The 20,887-nt window shown below is 38.9% G+C and overlaps 1 protein-coding gene across 1 annotated transcript; it reads right to left on the bottom strand.

Annotated features, from left to right (window-relative positions):
* Nucleotides 1–3,531: 3,531 nt before the first annotated feature.
* LOC581781 (secreted frizzled-related protein 3-like) lies at nt 3,532–13,730 on the bottom strand. Its single transcript, XM_011669061.2, has 5 exons — nt 10,454–13,730; nt 6,726–6,815; nt 6,098–6,213; nt 5,430–5,588; nt 3,532–4,310 (listed from the first exon to the last, which is right to left on the bottom strand). The coding sequence occupies exons 1-5, from the start codon at nt 10,995–10,997 to the stop codon at nt 4,212–4,214; spliced, it is 1,008 nt and encodes a 335-aa protein (XP_011667363.2). The 5' UTR covers nt 10,998–13,730; the 3' UTR covers nt 3,532–4,211.
* Nucleotides 13,731–20,887: the final 7,157 nt, after the last annotated feature.

The raw sequence follows: 20,887 nt of genomic DNA, 5'->3' as shown, positions 1-20,887 counted from the left end.
CGAAAAGGACAGAACCTGTCTTTAATAGCTAGATTCCGTTATTTTCTTTTGCGTTCTATATATGTATTAATTAAGGCAGGATTGAGAACGCAAACATTTTGTTTTAAGTGTTTGTGCCGTCTTACACATATGTTTGTTCTCTCTTTGCATATCATTTATTCTGAATTGCATTATTTTTATTGTTTTCCTCTCACGAGAATCTGACTTTCTTTATTGAATCATTCCCATTCTCACCGTCTCCTTCTAACCTCTCTTGTTTCTCTTTACCCTTTCTTTTCTTCCTCTCTCTCTCTCTCTCTCTTCCGTCTCTCTCTCTCTCTCTCACCCTCCCTTCCTCTCTCTCCACCTCCCACTCTCTTTCTCTCTCATGTTATGTTCATGTACTCCAATGATGCATTGACTATGTGCCATTTTATTTGTCCTGATAAAATTTCAGTCAAGGGCTTTATATTTAACCATGTTGGGACCAAATATTTTTTGGATTAAGATTAATATTTTCAAACTTAAAGTATATATATAGGCTAATTGTTTCCAAATAAATATAATTTAACTTGCTTGAAAGGTTATATGTTTTGAATTCGGTAAGAATCTGTTGCCTTTATATTAGGAATCATTGAACTTATTATAAATACATGTAAAATGTACAGCGGGATTCCTGAATTGGGGGTTGAAACAAACACTATAACAAGAGGTGTACAATGAATAGTTCTTTTGTTTAATTTCATGATTTATTTAGAATTCCGAATTAAGTTACACAGCTAAAATATAAGACAATTGGTACATTAACAAATGCATAGCATACATGCATAAACAAAGAAAATGATATGATACATGAATGACGACGAATTATACAAACGTGACATTTTAATAACAGAATGCGATTTCATCGCAGAGACAATACACGAAATAATTCGTGACAAAAAAACCCCACACATGTGATCGTATAGGTCTTGGTTATAATTGTTTAAATTGTATGCCCTTGGCAGGAGAGGGTGGGGGGGGGGGGGGTCACCATGCGCTCTCCCAAATCGAAGGGCGAAGAGAGAGAGAGAGAGAGAGAGAGAGAGGTGGGGAGAGACGGGGAGAGGGGGGGAAGAAGGGAGAGAAATCTGAGGAGAGATAGGGAGAGAGAGAGAGAGAGATGGAGGGGAGAGGGAGAGAAAGAGACAGAGTGGTGGGAGACAGAGGGAAATAAAGAGAAAGAAGGAAAGAATATGGGGGGAGGGGTTAATTCACACGGATAGCCCGTTCCTCTCACATTCCATACACTAAAAAGACCAGTTGCCCCGCCCTCCCCCATAACACTAGTGCCCCCCTCAATGACTGGACCTTAATATGCCACTGCACCAAAATATAAAATAAGCCTTATTTTGCACAACCGAACATAATTATGGACTTGCTCTTGCAATTATTGTATATAAATCTAAATTACAAAGAAAAAAAACGTCCTTGACATTTGTATACAAAATTAAAAAAGCATACGATGCATTAAAAACTCATACACCTTATTTTGGTTCACATTACAATACTCTACATTGTACATCCATGTAGAAAACTTCCCGAAATGGCCCACTATTATGAAGCAGAAGACGAAAATCATGCACGAACACGTACAAATCAATATACTTTTAAAGTTATAAGATTTTTCATTCCGTGTCCGCTACAAAAATTATATCAAATATTAATAACCGAAACAGGTGCATTGCATCTAATGTTATTCTCCATACAACTAGACAATATAACATACAACCTTTGGTCTTGAGGGAGATACAACAATGAGCTATAACTTTATACAATGCCTCATAAAACAGAGGAGGCGCGATAGCTCAGTCCTAAAGCCGGACCTAAAGAGGACCTAAAGCCGTCGGCCGTCTGGTTGCTTACTTACAAGCTTTATTTATGCTTTATAATCAGCCTTATTAGCCAGGTAAAATACCCACCACCACAACTTGGGTTTGCAATATCGCTTGCTAGTCTACAAAGTTATGTTTCCCAACATTTTGAATGTTTGAAGTCGAGGAAATAAGACTTGAAGCAAATTTTGTTAAAAACAAAACAAAAACGAAATACAAAGGGAAGATGTATTTGGGATTCAAAAAAAAAAAAAACGGCCTGTTCCAAAGGAGAAAAACTTTAAGAACGGATCTGTGAAAGTTGGAAAAGATTAAAGCTATTGATTTATAAATTACTATGAATATAAATATGGATATTGAATTGAGAAAAAATAGTATCAATACAAGTACGACCTGACGATAAATAACATTGTATTCACAAGTCTTTATCAATAAATGAAGAAGAACATGAAGTAATCCCTAGTTGTACATTTTAGAATAATCACTGCCAAAATGATGCAGGGGCTTCGTGGATATCTTCTGCGAGCCCTCTTGGATAGAAAACTTTAATCAATTTATAGTTGGTGCATTAATAAACAATGATGACGTCACTGTCATGAGCACCCGGTCCAGTGGGTTTTACAATTCATGCGAACTTCAATGACTATGAGGCTGTTCACACCGCAATGAGATAGCGCGGTCTATCGTAGCACCCCCTTTTTTCTAGCGCGCGCTAGACCGCGCTCTCTCTCGTGGACCACCCCCAAGAGGTGCTCTGTGGCAAGCCGTTTTGGTTCGCCGTGGCTCGCTGTTGGGCGGACCAAAACGACGTTGTACCTTCCAAACCGTAGAGATAGCGCGGTCTAGCGCGCGCTATCTCTGCCGGTGTGAACAGCCTCAAAGTTGCTGTCGGACATCAAAATACCACGATTTTAGTAGCTTAAAACAGTAAGTTGTTATTGATAACAGGTTCTATGAAACAGGGCCCAGATGCCAAACATTGAACCTATTAACTATTAACAATGTGAATTCTACATTTACAAAAGAATGATTATAAATTATGAAAAAAGTAAGTTCATAATAATGATATATATATATATATATATATATTTTTAGAACAGCGGAACATACCATGAAAACTCGTTTGCAATCAGTTTCTACTTCTCTATGGCGTAGCCAGCGATCGACATATGGGGGGCGTCCCCTCAAATAGGGAAGCTCAATTCCGTACTTGACCCCAGCAAGATGTTAACATTCAAATTTTAACATTCGATTTCTTTATCAAAATCCACAACAAAAAGAACCATTCTCATATCTCAATTTACAAAGGAGAACAAAAAAATTAATTTATAAAGTAAAACATTACAATAAGATTTGTCAATTAATGAAATCTTTGACATTAATTAAACTTGTTCTATTACTTGAACCCATTGGGAAATAACTAGTTGCCTCAGAAGAAGATGGTTATTGGTTGCCTAATGACCCATCCTCTCTCAATTCATCTCTGCTAGAATACATTGTCAGCTGCCCGCAAGAACGCCGTTAAAGCCATAGTCGACAATTTTCACATACTTCAACATGTTAAAACTTGGTAAGGGTAAGCTGGAATGGTCCCTAGGGAATGGAAAATATGAATACATTGTGTTGCGGGTAAGCTTGAATCCGATGACCGGGGTAATAATATGTGCTGTGCCTAGAAACAAAGTATTAGACGCATTATAAATGTGGGCTATTATTATCATTATGATTAAACACCCTTTGGTGATTAAATAAAGCAGTTCTCTTTCACACGCCTACAATCTTAATTAGATATGGCGCGGTCAACCGCCGCAGAAAAAGCCGTTCGGTTTTTTTTTACGCGGAAAATGAATGGAAACTACGCGCAACAAAGGACTTGCGCGTACTAACAGAGCTCTGTATGTATACGATAGAGAAATGTGTAGCGTATTACACCATACGTCATCATTACAAAATGACCGCCGAGGATTTGCCACGTCATATCTGTACGGGCCTTATTTTCTATTATATCATATGAACAAAAAGAAATCATTTTACGGTGGCCGCATCGGAAACGTAACAAAAATGTTCCACATGAATAACTTGTCTTGCCACCTTTAAAAGATCCTTGAAAGTGAATCTCTTCTTCATTGTACGTCATTTTGTCTTCAGCGCCTCTATAATATTAAACATCATTATTAATAGTACCATTTTATTTGTATCCTTTAAAAGGCAACATATCAAACATATCAAAGCATAAAACATATACGCATGATTTGCATTTTAGGTTCATACGTAGCGTACGAAGCGAAGCACGGGCGACTTGTGACGGCAGCACCATGGAAGTTCATTGACCTCTGATGAAAGGTCATGACCTTTGACCTATCCATATAGGTAATAGATATCTCTGTTTCTCCTGTTACTCCTTGAGTCACTTGAATCTCGATCTCTCTGATCGTGAAGAAGCTTCTGACCCCATTTCTACAACAAAATCAGAAGAAATAACGCTTTAAAGAATAATGATGTGAGTGACAGGGAAACTGCATGGTCTGAGGATTGACCGACATACCAACAGCTAATATATGCAAAGAACTTTGACACTGAAATCGAAATTGACAAGGAAATTGAAATTAAAAAGACTTTGACCTTGAAATTGAAATGAATAGCTATTTTCTAAGTTCTTTTGGAATACACATCCATACATTTGAGGATATTCGTAGTTGTGACGTAGCGATCGATAGCAATTTAATGCCCGTATTTTTAACCAATCAGAGGCCTAAAATGTTGATATATTGACCGATACCCCAGTCACATCGCCAAACCGACTCGAAACCGACCAATTATCCGCAGATTTGGGGGTAAGTTTGTTCGGTCAGATGTCAGTCTGGGCTCTGTTCCATAAAACTTGTTCTACATAACAAATGCTAAATTTCTATGACACATTTGATGATAGCCAATCAAATGCCATGATTTCAGTAGCTTATGACAATAATAGTAATTTGCTATTCATAACAAGTTTTGTAAAACAAGATGATGGCCGGTGAGACCGAGGTTTTAGCTGACTAATAGGCCTATTAATAATATTCCGTTCTTGAAGAGCGCATAACACATTATGATATAACGACCCTATAAGCTTCCAAAGAGCTTTGGAAATATCATTATTACCCTAGCTTTAGCTCAGGCAGCCCTTATCAGCTCCAAGGAACAATCCTACTACGTACCCTTTTACCTCACCTAGGTGGTGTGTGGCAAATGTAGATAAAGGTCTTGCCAAAGGACATTACAGTCGAGGCAGCGATTCGCACCCCGTACCTTGTGGACTGGACCGCGACATCTCTACGAATTACTTCAGTCAAACCTGCTTTAGTGACCACCTATCTACAAAGACCATAGTTTTTTTTTTCTTCCCCTTGAACACGGTTACTAATTGAAACCTGTACTAAAAGAACCTGCCTACAAAGACCACAATTGTTTGTTTTCCTTGAAAATGGTTTCGCATTATATTATGTACTAAAGGAACCTGTCTACAAAGACCCCTTTTTTGTTTTTCCCTTGGGCGGTCGCTATAGACAGGTTTGATGTACTGTACGTGTGCCTCACCTTAACTCTTTTGACGTATCTACTATGCCATGGTATCACCAGACAGTCGTTCTCTAGTAGCAACCTCCCATTGATTATATCCTGGTAACACATGATCATATACTCCTCGCCTGACGTCATCATTGGGCATGCGCAGTAGTTGTTCACCCATAATTGGACCTGAATGGTAAAAAAAGAAAGAAAACCATTCGCGTTATACAGACATCCTTCCTTTTGGTAATCCGATATTCGATCCAGCGTCATTGTTTCGGGCTTCAGTTGTCTGCAGTAGCATGTTTTAAAGCCCGTCCGGTATCTCAGTTCTCAATTAACGTAAGAAAAAGAGGATCACGGGGGACCAATGGTCACCGATTAGGCATCGTTTTCTATATAGAGAGAGCAAGTAGCTACAAATAGTACCGTGTGGCTTTAAGGTTTGCCTAGCTCTCAATCGTTAATGTTAGGATTATGTGTAGCGTTGGTTTTTGCACTCTTATAACCATAGGCGTAATAGGTGAGAAGATGGGTTTGATCCTAGGGCCGGGGCTACTGCCGCCTAATAGCTTTGAAATTACTAATACTCAGGCACTCGTCACCTCAAGTTGTGGGGGGGGGGGGCGGCTACATCATACACGTAGGTCGTTTGTGTCAACTTTGTATTCAGTGGTATGTCACGTGATCTTTCTTACCTCTCCTACTGGTATGTGTATCTCACTGAACTGAACCACGTGATGAATGATGACCCGGATGTACATCTCACCTCTTCGAGTACCGGAATGGAAACCTTCGACCCTTGCACGAATCACTGCAAGACGAAAACACGTTAGAACAGTATATAAAATCTAGTGAAATCTAAAGGCTTGGTCAGACATGTCGCGGTAAGGCGCCGCAAAAAAAAAAAAAAAAAAAGCCGGGTACATACTTTGTCAAAAATCCGAACTTTCTTATTAGTAAGACGATTTTGCTCAAACCTTTTTCGATTGGTTTGTCTGATTTTACTGCTTCTTTTAAAAGAAAGTTATTTTTGAAGTGGAAATGTACTTTAAGTCTAAGTGATTCCTCAATGTTATGATACTCAATGTTTATTCAACAGTGGACCGCCAGGAGTGTGACATACATGAGCGCTATACAATAACCCACTATTATTACTACTATCATTATTATATAAAGGACCGATGCGTTACAGACGGATAAGATATATGTTTAACTAGATGCCAACTTTTTTATGTTAAATCCGACAAGACAAACTGTGATATATCTCATTGGTCAATCTGCATTCTAAAGTTACTGCAGAAACACTGCTTTTGGAGAACGTACCGAATTCATATTCCTTCTCAAAGAACAGATCACGTGACAGCTCATAATCATATTGACAGACGTCACAGTTCCCGGGTGGTACTTCAGGGACTGTGGAGAGAGAGAGAGAGAGAGAGAGAGACGGAGAGAGAGAGAGAGAGAGAGAGAGAGAGAGGAGAGAGAGAGAGAGAGAGAGAGACGGAGAGAGAGAGAGAGAGAGAGAGAGAGATGGAGAGAGAGAGAGAGAGAGAGAGAGAGAAAGAGAGACGGAGAGAGAGATATATATACTGTCACTTGTTTACGTAATGAGTTTGGCCATGATATAGGTATTAAAGGGTAATGTTTACAGCTTGGTCCAAACCGTATCATAACGGACCACTGTGAATCTAATATTAATGTAAATACAATTCAGTTTAACATTAATTTCAGATAAATACAAATATACATCGTACATTAAATCGCTTGAAATATAACAATCATATCTTAAGATATCAATCATGAAATAATAAAAGGAAAGCATTAAATTTCGCTTAATTTGCCCCTTTTCGAAACCACGAAGGTGCTTTCGTATAACAAATCAAATCTATCATTGAACCATTTCAACATCATGATTTAATGCCGTCGTCTAGGGTGGATCTCTCCCTTTAAACTCTCTATCCCATCAATCAACATGCCAATCACAATGACAATGTTCTGGCACAGCGCCCTCAAACATCAGGGAGTCAACACTGTGTTGTAAACATCTTGTTTTTCCCACCTACACGCATGCGACCTTAAAAAACCCACCATCCTAGAAAACAGAACGACAATACTAAACACTTAAAGATAAAGTTGAGTTCTGGGGAGAGGTGAAAATAGTTTGTGAGGTTTTCATTGTTAGTATGCAAGCGTGGAAAAACATCAAAGAAAAAAAGCTCCCTGAAAAGCATGGCTCTTAAAGGGATCGTTTAACAATGTTAAATCTGAGATACACGGCCCTATGTGTTATCAGTGTCTGTGATATGGTGTAATATTGAAGCCCTAAACAAATTGCGTTTCAAAATGATCAAGAAGTGCCTCAAAAAAGTAAAAATCTTTGAGTGACCGGTTTTACCATACTCGTTTTCCCCAATAGACTGTAGTGTTATTAAAACCGTCAGGCGAACGGTTTTCAAAATTTGAAATTCCAATCATAAATATCTTGATAATCAGACAGGCGATCGGCTTGTAAAAGTCATGGGGTTCCTGACTGACCTAAGGGTATATAATTATCATTGCATCATGAGCTAAATCCAGAATTTTATTTCAGAATCTGAGACAAAGTTACCGGATCCCTTTAAAGGGATCCGGTAACTTTGCCTCAGATTTTGAAACAAAATCCTGGATTTAGCTCATGCTGCAATGATATGTAAGTCAGGAACACCATGACTTTTACAAGTCGGCCGCCTGTCTGATTATCAAGCTATTTATGATTGGAAATCGAAACCAATTTTTGCGTTTGCCTAACAGTTTTCATAACACTACAGTCTGTTGGATAGAATGAGTATGGTAAAACCGGTCACTCAAATATTTTTACTTTTTTGAGGCACTTGTTGATCATTTTGAAGCGCGATTTTTAGGGCATTAAACAAATGAATATTAAACAAGAATATGATTGGACTGCTCTATTCATGTAGTAACTCATTATTCAAAATTAGCGAAATAATCAATTTTGCTACTTATTGTTACTTCACCACTGGTAATTAGTATTTTAACTGTATGTATTCATTGGCAATGAGCTCACACCGACTGTACAATCATTTACAACTTTGTTAAGAGAGGGAGTCATACATATTAAGAAAAGATGTGAAGGAAAATAAAAATAAAACATATGAATTAACTGCCCAACGGGGCCTATAACTCAAAGCATAGCTTTCACTATAGGCCCCTACATATTTCAATTTTTTTTTCTTGGGGGGGGGGGGGTTCAGTCTTTTGATTCAATGCATTCGAACAAATTGATATGAGGTACACACTTTCTGTTTTTGTCTCTGTTGATAGAATCCACGTTTATTTGTACCACCTACTTTGTGAATTCATTGCAAAATGTGAAATATATGTGAAATATGAAACAAGAAAATGAAAGTGAAACTGATTTAAAGTCCACTGAAATAAAATCGATGTGAAAAGATAAAATAGCAAGGAAAATATCAATAAAGGAAAAGAGAGAGAGAGAGAGAGAGAGCGGGGGAGATAGAGAGGGAGATACATTGAAGGAGGAAAAGAGAGAGAGAGAGAGAGAGAGAGAAAGAGAGAGAGAGAGAGAGAGAGAGAGAAAGAGAGAGAGAGAGAGAGAGAGAGACAGAGAGACAGACAGAAAAGTGCAAAGTAACTTTAATGAGATAGGGGCAATTAAACAAAGACTAAAGCTGGCTAGAAGGAGAAACAAATTTGTTGAATGACGGCTTGAACGGTCAAAGGTCGCGGTTGTAAAACGTGACGGAATTCCGAAACATTCTTCATTCAAAGAAAACTCTTGAAATCCGTGAAATTGTTTTTATTCAGGATTAACCGAGCAAGGAGACCAAGGGCATCTACTTTCATTTTACTTAATGTCTAGAATGAAAATGTGTTGAAAAATGTGACATAATTGTGATTTTGTATTTTTCTATGACGAGTGACGTAGTATTTGTCTACAGATTGCCAATTTGACAACTTTAAAAGAGGATTCAATTTTCTTTTACTACAAAAGTATTTAAAACCTTTACGCTTACTGTATGTAATAAAAATGATGATGATGATGATGATGATGCTAATGATGAGGATAATTAAATTAGTAACGATACTATTTCTACTATGATGATGATAATAGTAATAATAACAGTAACCATTGGTTATTTTTTTTTTCTATTCGTTGATATTATACTTTACTTTGTTTTAAATTATCTTTTCAGTCCTTACTCTTATTTACCTTCTTTTTTCGTTCATTTTATTCGTCCTTTTTTCCTGGGGGGGGGGGGGTCTGCTCGTGCATCATAATTATGTACGTATTCAACTTGTCATTATGTATCAGTTTAGTTGAATACTAAACTCTGTCTGTTAGTCCGTCATCCCTTTATGTTGAAGGAAAGTGTAGCATCGTGTAACACCTAAAGTTTGGGTCTCTACATATGTATTTTGTTTAATCTTTAAAGAACACGTTTCGGTGAATTCCTCAGTTTACCATAATAAACACCTTTCATTATTGTTGTTATGAACAAATAAACAATCAAAAGAGAAATGTTGATGTAAACGTGATATTGGAATATCATTCTCTCATGCTACATAGACTTCGGCAGGTATACATTTACTTGTTGACTGTTGAATTCGATCATTCCTTGCCATAGGGTTAATACAGCAGCCACATGATTCCAGTAGGCAATAGGTTAAAATAATGTACTTAGTAAACCCAATAGTAATTCCAAGATTTCATTTCCTACCCACCAAACTGATGAACCTGATAAACCACTTGAAACGGGACAATAAATGATCATCCTTATGGACATTTTAAAGCGGGACTGCACTACTTGTATCTACTTGCCCCCTCCATATAGCCAACAATGCCTAAGCGGTACCCTTTGGTGCCCCATGATCCCATTTTACTTATGTTAATTGAGACCTGATTTGATGAGATAACCACCAGTCAGTGACCTCACAGGGAGGTATAATCCCTCTTGGCCAAACTAGTGCAGATAGGCTTTGAGAATGGAAGAGGGATCAGGGAGAGGGCGCCCTACGAGACTGTTTCTTACCTGTTGGGGTGGGTTGAAAGTGGTCCATGGTCGGCCCTGAGTCGACGATTGCATCTCTGGTTATACACACACCGGACGTGTACTCGGGTAGCTGGTCACAGGATAAATACACAGGCCAAGACACGTTGTGCTCTATCATGATAGGCTCGCAGCCCGCCCTCACGTTCTGGCAGACGCTCTTACAGGGTGGGACAGGTTCTTCCATGAAACCCATGGTGCAGATGGGTACGTACATCGCGCAGAGGAAGAACGTCAGGTTCCCACTGCAGTTGGTGTTCACAAGCGGCAAGAACTGTTCAATGGCCAGCTTGGCGTTCTCCTGCGTGCTATGGTGCAGGAGATTAGGCATGCGGGTTAGGTTGTAGGGCATGGATTCACACATGGGCAGCTGCACCAACTGACACTCAGGTCTACCACCGTTCATGCTCATCGCTGATAAAGCAGTGAACAAAGTGAACGGAATGAACACGCTTCTATTCATGCTTAACCAGCGTAAGGTACAGGAAGAATGCATGGCCCTCAAAAGAAAATTGCCGCAGTTCATTTTCCTGCAGATCTTTTTGGTTCTGTATGTAGTTCTCTCAGCTACACGAGTCGAGAAACAGTTTCTTGATTCTAAACGATGGCACTTTAGTCGAAACCCAGCTGCATCGGTGAGAGTACAATGTGCGCCCGCGAGGGAGGCCTCCAAATGGGATGGGCCAACCTCAAACCTGTCTCATTCACAAGACAAAGCCTTTGTTTTATTCGGAGGAATGTGAATGTCAGGGCTGTGTAAACTTCAAATATTGACATTCAGCGTGATTTACGAAGTATATTTTTCTTTCAGCTGCCAAGATTTGTATTGTCTTGAAAAAAGAAAAAAAGCTCAATGCGCTCATGCAAACACATTAAATATTGAATAACTGGGTTCTTCGGTTGCTAGTGTTCCGCCGTTACTCGCATTTAGCTATCCACACACTGTCTGGGTTTTGTGCAGGTAAATCTCGAAATGATTTTGACAGTCCACATGAACAAATATAAGAATATTTGTGAATACAATATGCAAACACTGAATCCGTTCAAAAGCAAAAGAAAGTTTCCTTTATCGTAGGTAGGATTCCGACATCGAGAAATTCGAAGATATAACAACTTGAATCACAATCTGGAATAAATGATTTTTTTTTTCACAGCTGAAATCCTTCTGTTATAAAATGCGACAATTCGTCACATTTGGCTAGTTATATACTCTCACGTCTCCACAAAAATCATCAAAATCTTTCAAAAAATCGATCAGCTCCTCATCCATCAATCACTAATACGTGGTAAGAAATTCCTCCGTTCTAAAAATAGACCATGTTCGAGGATCGTATAAAATGTTCACTTCAAGAAATATCACCAACACGTCATCACCAACATTGGCGTTGCTTTGATTTATGTATCCTTGGTTATTGGTATATGTCGTTGTTTCTGATCCGTTTCATTTCAGGTTTTACCAGTGCGAGACGAGACGACGTTGCAAATGAGGTATGAAATATGAATCTTTATGGTTATGGCGAACCAAAGAAATACAATAACCCCAACAATAGCGGTTTGCAAGGCCCCTCTCCCTGTCTGTCTGTCAATAAGGCGGTTTTGTTTCCCGTGAACCGATGAAACGTCATATCCGGAATGGCGGGGGGTTCGGCACATACATAGACTAATCACAATACAGTGATCACAATCGGTGAAGCAATTGATTCGCTGTCATGTGACATGTCATGGATTACGATGGTATGTCAGGTGATGAGTGACGTCATGAACACGATACACTTGTCAGAAAAGCGATTAAAAATAAAATGAACTGAATGTGATGAAATGGAACTTGAATTCTTCATCCGACTTTGCTCAACAAGCGAACGCCTTTCGCCAATGAACTCGAAAAAAGGAGGTCAGTTTTACAAATAACTCATTTCATTATATCAATATTCAGCTCTTCGCTATGGCCTTCTAAAAGGATTTAAAATAAGATTTTCTAAATAAAACGATGTATATCAAGTGGTTGTCTATTAATCCAAATAATTGATTAAAGGCACATCATCAGGCCTCTCGTTAAGCACTGACTTGACAGTGGTAACAATGATGATGCTACCCCGTTCTAGGTGACTGGGTGTACTCAGCTCCAAATCGACTAAAGGTAAATGAGTCCCTTTACCTTCATTCAGAGGTTTAATATCACAAGGTCCATTGACCTTCGAAGAATTCAAATCCAAACCAAGAGGGACTGAACAGGGTTCATTGGTATCAGCGGTGCATCTATCACCACCTCTAACGCACTGACAGGGGTAAAACCGCACCCCTCTTTTACCCTTCTGAAAACTCTATCAACTTGGTGATACGTTTAAGGTTCCGGTAGGTTGCGCTTTAACACCCATGCACCTGCAAGTCACATGTATCCCTTTCTTGGGTGGAGCTAAATGTTCTGGTAGGAGTGAGAGGGTTAGACATGAACCCCAATCCCGGAGTGTAGAAGCCGGTCGAGGATGAGGGGTGATGGTGAGATGTCAATGCACTATCAGATGGATGATCAGCACACACTGCATGGAGGCACGTAAACGTTTGGTTTGAAATGTTCGGTTGTCTTTCATTGCCGATCATTCATTCGGCCTTGCTCGACACAGAATGTAATAGAGAGAGAGAGAGAGAGAGAGAGAAAGAGAGAGAGAGAGAGGAAATGTCACGCCGTTTCACTCCGAAGCCGGGCGAGTAATGTTTATAACTGCCTAATATGTAATACCGCAGAAATAATACCAAGAGATGCTCGGGAATACTTTCGTTTAACTTGTGCTGCGTTGCCGACTGTTTTAGACAGCTCTTATAATAGTATTCATCCGCTGTCAAATTCCCAATTTGCAATCACGTATTAAACAATTTTTCCTCTTAGTTCCGCTTTGTAAACTCACTTTTAGTGACACCAACAAAATAAAAATATCAAAAAGCGTTATCATAATATTCCATGTCTGTGTATCTCAGATAAATCAAATTCCAGGATCGTGGTTCACATGTGCTATTCACTACATAGATGTCCAACAAAATGAGGACGTATTGTCTTGATGTCGTTGTCGATCACCGATGACTGGACGTACGGACGATGAAGTGACGATGTTCGTTCGTCTTCGGCTGTCCTCGAAATCAATCGGGTGAAATGATGATGGACGTGTGCGACACGCGACGACGCTCTATTTCATGCTCCAGGTGCGTCCAGGTGTTACGGGCGGAAAATATACAGACGGTAAATGCTCGTGTCAAATTCAAGCAACTTGAATGACAAACCAACTTCTTGGACAAACTCATGAATTTAAAAACATCACGGAGGGAAAGTTTCCTCGAATCTATGACTGACGTAACTGACGTTCCAAGTTTGGTAGCAGCTTTAACCACATGTAAAGACTGTAATGTTGACTATCATGAAAGATCGCAGATTCACCGAATCTTCGAAACTCCAGGCGATCACTACTTCACCAGAGACGTTAAAAACAGGAAAGAGAATTTTATAAGCTTTCAGCCTTTTCTCGAGAATGTCATCTAAAGAATAGCGATGTTTCCCTAAATCTGGTCTGCAAATATGGATAAAAAGACATGCTTGGATACAAGCTTTCATCTAAAAAATACAGCAATTGAAATCCCTTATTCGTTAGCCCTAAACCAGGACATCTCTCTTTTTCTTTTCTTTTTCTTTTCTGCTGAGAGTTTTGTCAGCGTCGGCAATGTTTACAACGCAGGACATGATGTCTCGGCATTTGTTTGTCTCCATTGTGTCCGTATGATGTTGGTGTTTAGACAGTCGAGTAATTGAGTGCCTCCACTCTATATATCACACACACACACACACATGCTATTAAACCTCTAGTCTTAATTCAAAGACCATATTGTGGATTCCATTCCATAAATAATATTTGAATTTACACTGTGCTCAAATTAAGTTTGATTACTTTGGCAATTTTGTTTACCTTGATAGGGGCCTCGTCTAAAAGAACAGGCTGCTTCTTAGATTAGAGGTCCTGGCATATTATATATTATGTATTTATGATTTATAATTTGTTAATAATGACGATTAAACTCAAATTGTCCAAAGCAAATGAATGGGGAGATTGATTGATAATTTATCATGTTTGAACTTTAACCTCACTGGTGTCATGATGATTTATAAGGATTGGAGGGAGGAGGCGACGACAAGTTGTTTTTCATTTCACCCGTTTGGAACTTGCTGAGTCCCTTTCTAATAAGGTTTGCAAACATACTGGTATCAAGGCAAAGGTATACCTGGATTACGAATATCATTATTAAGCACCATCACCTGGTAAATTTGTCTAAGTGATCTTCATTTGTATGTTCATCATCTTCATCATCACCACTAGCAATACCTTAAAGATAAAGACCAGTGTTGGAAAGGCCCACATTTCAAAAAATGAAATGGAAGCTCTCATTACCAATCATGTGAAAGGATATGTTTTGACTAATACATGATGATAACAAATTTGCCGGGAAACCGCCTACTAATTCATATATTTGGTAAATTTGTTTCTCTCATGGTCTGTGAGAGATATAGGGTAGTCCCATATACATCTTTCTGTGTATAGTGCTTGTAACTTTACAAAGAATGGGCCAAATTTCTTATCATTTTGATGATTCCAGAACCTTGCAGATGCTAGATGCTAGATGATCAACCTTTTCTGATCGATTTCACAACGTTTCTTTCACAATGCAATCGCATGACCATAACTGGTCTTTACCTTTAACTATGATCATCCTCACCATACTCCTCCTCCTCTTCCTCCTCCTCCTCGGCATCATCGTTATATACATATTCAGCCAATCAACGACGGAGGCAAAAAGGTGAATTTTCAGTATTGAAATGGGGGGGGGGGGGGGGGGGGGGGGGGGGGGGGGGGTGGACTCTTACATTTTCTCCTACAACAGTTGCTCCAGGCTTCCTCATTGGTACAGGGTTAGGGTTAGGGCTGCAATGCGGTTTCAGATTAGGTAAAATATTTCGCATAAGGTTGACTAAAAATGTAATGGGTATCTTTGCCTCTGATTTTAAACAAAAACCTGGATTTAGCTCATGCTGCAAACATAATTACAGACCCTTAGGTCAGTCAGGAATCCCATGACTTTTACAAGCCGGTCCCATGTTTGATTATCAACATATTTATGATTATAATTCATATAGAAGCGCAATTTTTTTAGGGCTTCAAAATTACACCATTATCAAAGACACTAATAACACGTAGGACCATGCATCTCAGAATTGTAAAAAAAAAGAAGGAAACATTGTTATCAAAGCCTTATATTTTTGTAGGAAATTGAGGCGAAGTAAATACTGTCTTAGGATCATCTTTTCTGTTTCTAGGAGCAGAAAGGTGTCGTTGGATAGATGACTTGCAGTCTAGCCTCAGTAAAGCTTGCTTGACAACTCAGACCGAGGAGAGAGAGAGAGAGAGAGAGAGAGAAAGAGAGAGAGAGAGAGAAAGAGAAACAGAAAGTGAAAGAGAAAGAGAGAGAGAGAGAGAGAGAGAAAGAGAGAGAGAGAGAGAGAGACAGAGAGAGAGAGAGAGAGATAGAGGCGGGGAGGAGAAGGAAAGGGTCGAGTAGATTTCTTCACTGTATATTATCAATTCCATAAGAGGTTTGCAATGGAAGACTATACAGCGACCTTGTCTTCGCTCTTGAGCGCGTTGAGCTGCGAACGACGGACTGCTACGCTATGATTGACACCTGCCAATTACAACACAGAAACACAGTGACGTCATGATGGACAGGACAGATAACTACCCAAGAAGTAGTCTACAGAGGGCGTGGTCAACCCCCTTCTCTTTCTCTCTCTCTCTCTCTCTCTCTCTCTAGGCTCTCTCTCTGTCTCTATCGCTCTCTCTATCCCCCCTCTCTCTCTTTCTCTCTCTCTCTCTCTGTCTCGATCCCCCTTCCCCCCCCTCTCTCTCTCTCTACCCCTCTCTCTATCTTTCCCCCTCTCTATCTTTCTTTATCCCTCTCTTTCTCCCTCTTCCATTAGGGCCCTCCAATCGTTTATCTCCTATATTTCTATGTACATATTGTGTAATGTTTCTTTTATATTTCTTTTTATACGTAAATAAATTCAAGTCAAATCAAATCAAATTATCTGTCTTTTTATCTATCTGTCTATCTATTAATATATCTCTCACCCTCTCGTTATCTGTCTTCCTATCTATCTATACATCTATCTACCTATCAATATATTGTAAGTATATCTATTCATATATCTCTCCTTTTATATGTGTCTATCTATCTATCTATCTATCCATCTATCTCTATTTATCTCTTTCCTTCTATCTTCCTATCGATCTATATCTCTCCTTTTTAAAATTTTATCTATCTATCTATCTATCTATCTATCTAACTATCTATTCATTATCTACCTCTATTGATTCATCTATGTTTTCTGGATGTTGTATCGTCTTCATGTATATTGTTTTCTCTTACTAGTAGGGCGCCCCATCACTTTAATTTCCGGGATTAATGTACGAGGAAAGTGCCAAATATGTTTTCTTTTTTGAAGATTATAAGTTTGTCAAGTTAAATCAATACCTGAATATTATTTTTAAATTACTTTTCGACCTGCGTCTATTTTCTTTACCAATTTGTTTTCAGAATTTTCTGATTTTGTATGTTCTCAAAACGAGCACGATCCCATACACAGTTGGAGTTGACACGACTTTCTAATGACATTCAATTCAGTTCAATTTGTTTGTTATGCACAAAGAGAAGAGTACATTTGGTATAAAAATTCGTTTCTAAGCCAAGCTGTGACCTGGAAAGACATGTACGTCTTTATTCTCTATACTCTAAATGAACTTCCTAACCGTTTCTCATCTTGTTAGAGTGGTCTCTCTTTTAGTTTGCCCTGCTATTCTTTCCAATATCACCTTAAACATGTTCGTCCCATCTCTATATTTTATTTTCTTGTTTGGTCTTTACATCATTCGATCGATCCGTGTCACCAATGATCATAGCAAACGATCTCTTCCCTTTCTGATGCTTGACATGGTTGGAAGCTTAAAGAGAAGGTTGAGTTCTGGGAAGAGGTGAAGAATAATTTGTGAGCCTCATCATTCTTATTATGCAAGTGTGGAAGAACATCAGATAAGACATGATCCCTGCAAAGCATGACTCTTCAAATGCCTTCATATTCTAAATATGTCATGTAACATCGTAAAACTCGGGGGTATGATTTTTACGCTTCGTGTTCACGTAGTCTCATATACATCTTTCTGTGTACAGTATTTATAACTTTACCAAGACTTGGCCAAATTTCGTATCATTTTGATGATTCCAGAACCTTGCAATACACACAAATTCTTATATGCTAGACGATCAACCTTTTCTGGTCGATTCCACACCGTTTCTTTCACAATGCAATCGCATGACCAGAACTCAACTTCATCTTTAAAGGTAATGCAATGTTTTGGGAAAATTTGAAAATTGGATGGATAGTAATTCCTAAACAATTTGATAGGTCTATATTTGAAAACACCAGTGGATGTTTTATAAGCACTAGAAAATTAAGCCTCTAAAACACTTTCGCGAAAAAAAATAATCAAATTTTACCGGTCCTCAAATATGAAAAATAGCGTCTAAGGCCATTCCATGGTAGCTGCGACCATGAACATCTCAGAATATGCAGTGTTGATATGTAATTTCCAAACGGGAAGAGCAAATCGGTCAATAAGTAGTCAAGAAACATTGTTTTAAAGCTAAAGTAATATCAGTCTTGGGAGGGAGCTATACAACATAAAGAGTTTATTATTTACAGTTTCATCACTTTAGACTCGATTTCAACCGCGACAACGATCATTGAATATTGTAAAATCGCATATGCTTCCAATATGTTCATTTGAACCAAATGCATGACCCCATACCAAACCTTTGTATTACCTTTAATCCATGGACCCACTAAGAACCTTTAAACCCAGTATTCGTGAAGAAGTAGACCTAGGTAAAATGCGAAGGATGGCAGACGGAGAACGGTAGTTATTAATAGACCATTCTACGTAGGGGTCCGTCGGACAATGTGTCTCCCATCGGGTAGGTGCGAGATACCACCGGGATAGACACGGCGAAGAATGCGGGCGCATGCTGATGGCTTACGACATTAGCGTAAAGTTTCGACAGGTATTTGGAATCGTCCCCCGCCGTTGGAATGATGTCGCGTTCTGTTTTTGTTCCGCATATATGTCAATATTGACGATCGTGTGATGTGATGCTAAGAAAACAAAATACAATGAAAATGGACACATTGCACAGGGGGAGCTAGCCCAAGAATATTTCATACATACATACGCATGGAAAGTTTTCTTACATGCACAACAATAGGCCTTAATAGGAGAGGGAGAGAAAGAGAGAGAGAGAGAGAGAGAGAATGAGAAAGGAAAGGGAAAGGGAAAGAGAGAGAAGGACAAAGTAGGGGAAAGTGAGCTACAGGAACAGAGGAAGAGAGAAGAGAAAACATGCAGGAGAGAAAGAGTGAAAGAGAGACTGAGGACAGAGTAAGGAAAAGAGAGAATGAAAGAGATCGACAAAAATACTGGAAAGAGAGAAACCCAGGAGGGAAAGATGGATACAGAGATAGATAGAGAGAGAGAGAGAGAGAGAAAGAAAGAAAGAGAGAAAAGAAAATGAAAGAGAGGGACAGATAGAAATATATACAAAGATAGAGAGGGAGGGGAGAGGCGGAAAGGGAGAGGAAAGGATGAGGAGTAGGAGGAAAAAACTGAGGTATTTAAACAAAACTAATGGAGGGAGAGACCAATAGAAAAATAAAGAGGAAAACTGAGATGGAAAGGGAAGGGTAGAGAAACCTAATAAAAGAGAGAGAGAGAGAGAGAGAGAGAGAGAGAGAGAGTGGGTAATATATAGGAAGGGAACAAAAATATAGGGGGAGAAGAATAGCAGAGATTGGTGGTATGGGGGGGGGGGGGGGGCTATTTGTTACCCTCTCTGCCCCATTTGGTATCATACCCTTGATACGTCCAAGGTCAATGCTCTCTGGCGGAGTTGAAGGTCGATCGCAAAGGTGATGATGAACAAAACCTCACAAATGCTCGCACTTCATTCTCATTTTGTTTCGAACAAAGTGGCGGTTTTCAAACAAAAATGTGGTTTTCAAACATAAATAAGTGATACAAGTAAAACTGTGGCTTTTCCTCAATTACGCAAATTTGAAAAACACACGGGTCTGGTAGTATAGAAAGGAAGGCATCAAGGTTACACAGCGCCTGTCTCTTGTTTGAAACCTTGACACATGCAGCTCATTCCGTTGATATAATAATACAATGAAATAGGAACATAGGTCAATTTATATAGGGCAAAGTTCTGGTGCAATATTTTGCAATGCTCTTTCCTCCTTTTGATTTGGTCTTCATGGACAGTTGAGAAAGCATTCTTTTTTTTGGATGAGTTTTAAGAAGATAAACAGATGCGCTACCATTTTTTTTCTTCATAGAAATGAATACAATAAGGAGTAGTTTATATTGAATCCTACATCTTATATGTAACCAGTGAAGGAAGCTCACATATCTACAACAGCTATTTAAGAATAATCCTCAGTTGTATTGTTTTATACATACAGAACATTGGTACCGATGGATACCAGATGCCCCTGTAGCGAGACCTACTGTAGAGTGAACGCATCCAAACCACTTTAGAAGTGGGCTTACTTTAAAATCATCGAAATGAACCTGGTGCATAGATATGCGCAAAACGAATTTAACAATAATTTATTCCAAGAATAGAAATCCAACTCTTTGTAAGTCGTACTAGGGATCACTTCGTTGAGTCAGAGAGATGGGAGGGATCTCCCTGGTTCAGTGTAGCTCAACATCTAACGTCAAAAGAGTTACTCAACAGCCTCTTCAGGAATATGTATGATGTTATCCATGATTTTGTATCTGAATAAAGATATATTAAAACAAACAAAAAACATTTAAAAAAAAACAATTAAGAGTAGATTTAAATATATTTTGAAGTGGATTCAACTCCAAAGAAAGATATATCCGTACTAACCATCTTTCTCTCTCTCTCTCTCTCTCCCGCTTTTCTCTCTCTCTCTCTCTCTCTCTCTTTATTTCTCTCTCTCTTTCTCTAGTCTCTCTTTCCCTCCCTCTCTTTCCCTCCCCCCTCTCTCTCTCTTTTCCCCCTCTATCTCTCCCTTTCTCTCTGTGCCATAAATGTAACGACATTGGCGGTCATAATTTTTCTGAACTCTTTGTTTCTAGCCGCTTTCTTCTTCTTCCTTTTCTTCTAGTTCTTCCTTCTTCTTCTCATCCTCCTTCCTCTTCTTCTCATCACTCTTCTTCTTTTCTTTTCCTTCTTCTACTCATTCTCAGATGGCTTCTCAATCAACTTGAGAATAGTTGTATTGTTTCGCTAGATGGCGCA

The sequence above is a fragment of the Strongylocentrotus purpuratus genome, unplaced genomic scaffold, assembly GCF_000002235.5.
Source record: "Strongylocentrotus purpuratus isolate Spur 01 unplaced genomic scaffold, Spur_5.0 spur5_scaffold_20, whole genome shotgun sequence".
NCBI lineage: Eukaryota > Metazoa > Echinodermata > Echinoidea > Camarodonta > Strongylocentrotidae > Strongylocentrotus > Strongylocentrotus purpuratus.
This window is presented reverse-complemented; position numbering and strand designations above follow the sequence as displayed.

Bases quoted from the DNA above. Each gene is read 5' to 3' on its own strand.
- LOC581781 (XM_011669061.2), bottom strand. From the start codon at position 10,997: ATGAACTGCGGCAATTTTCTTTTGAGGGCCATGCATTCTTCCTGTACC. The intron at 6,214-6,725 runs GTACGTTCTCCA...TTCGTCTTGCAG, and splicing joins TGAGAAGGAATATGAATTCG to TGATTCGTGCAAGGGTCGAA. The intron at 5,589-6,097 runs GTAAGAAAGATC...TTTACCATTCAG, and splicing joins TACACATACCAGTAGGAGAG to GTCCAATTATGGGTGAACAA.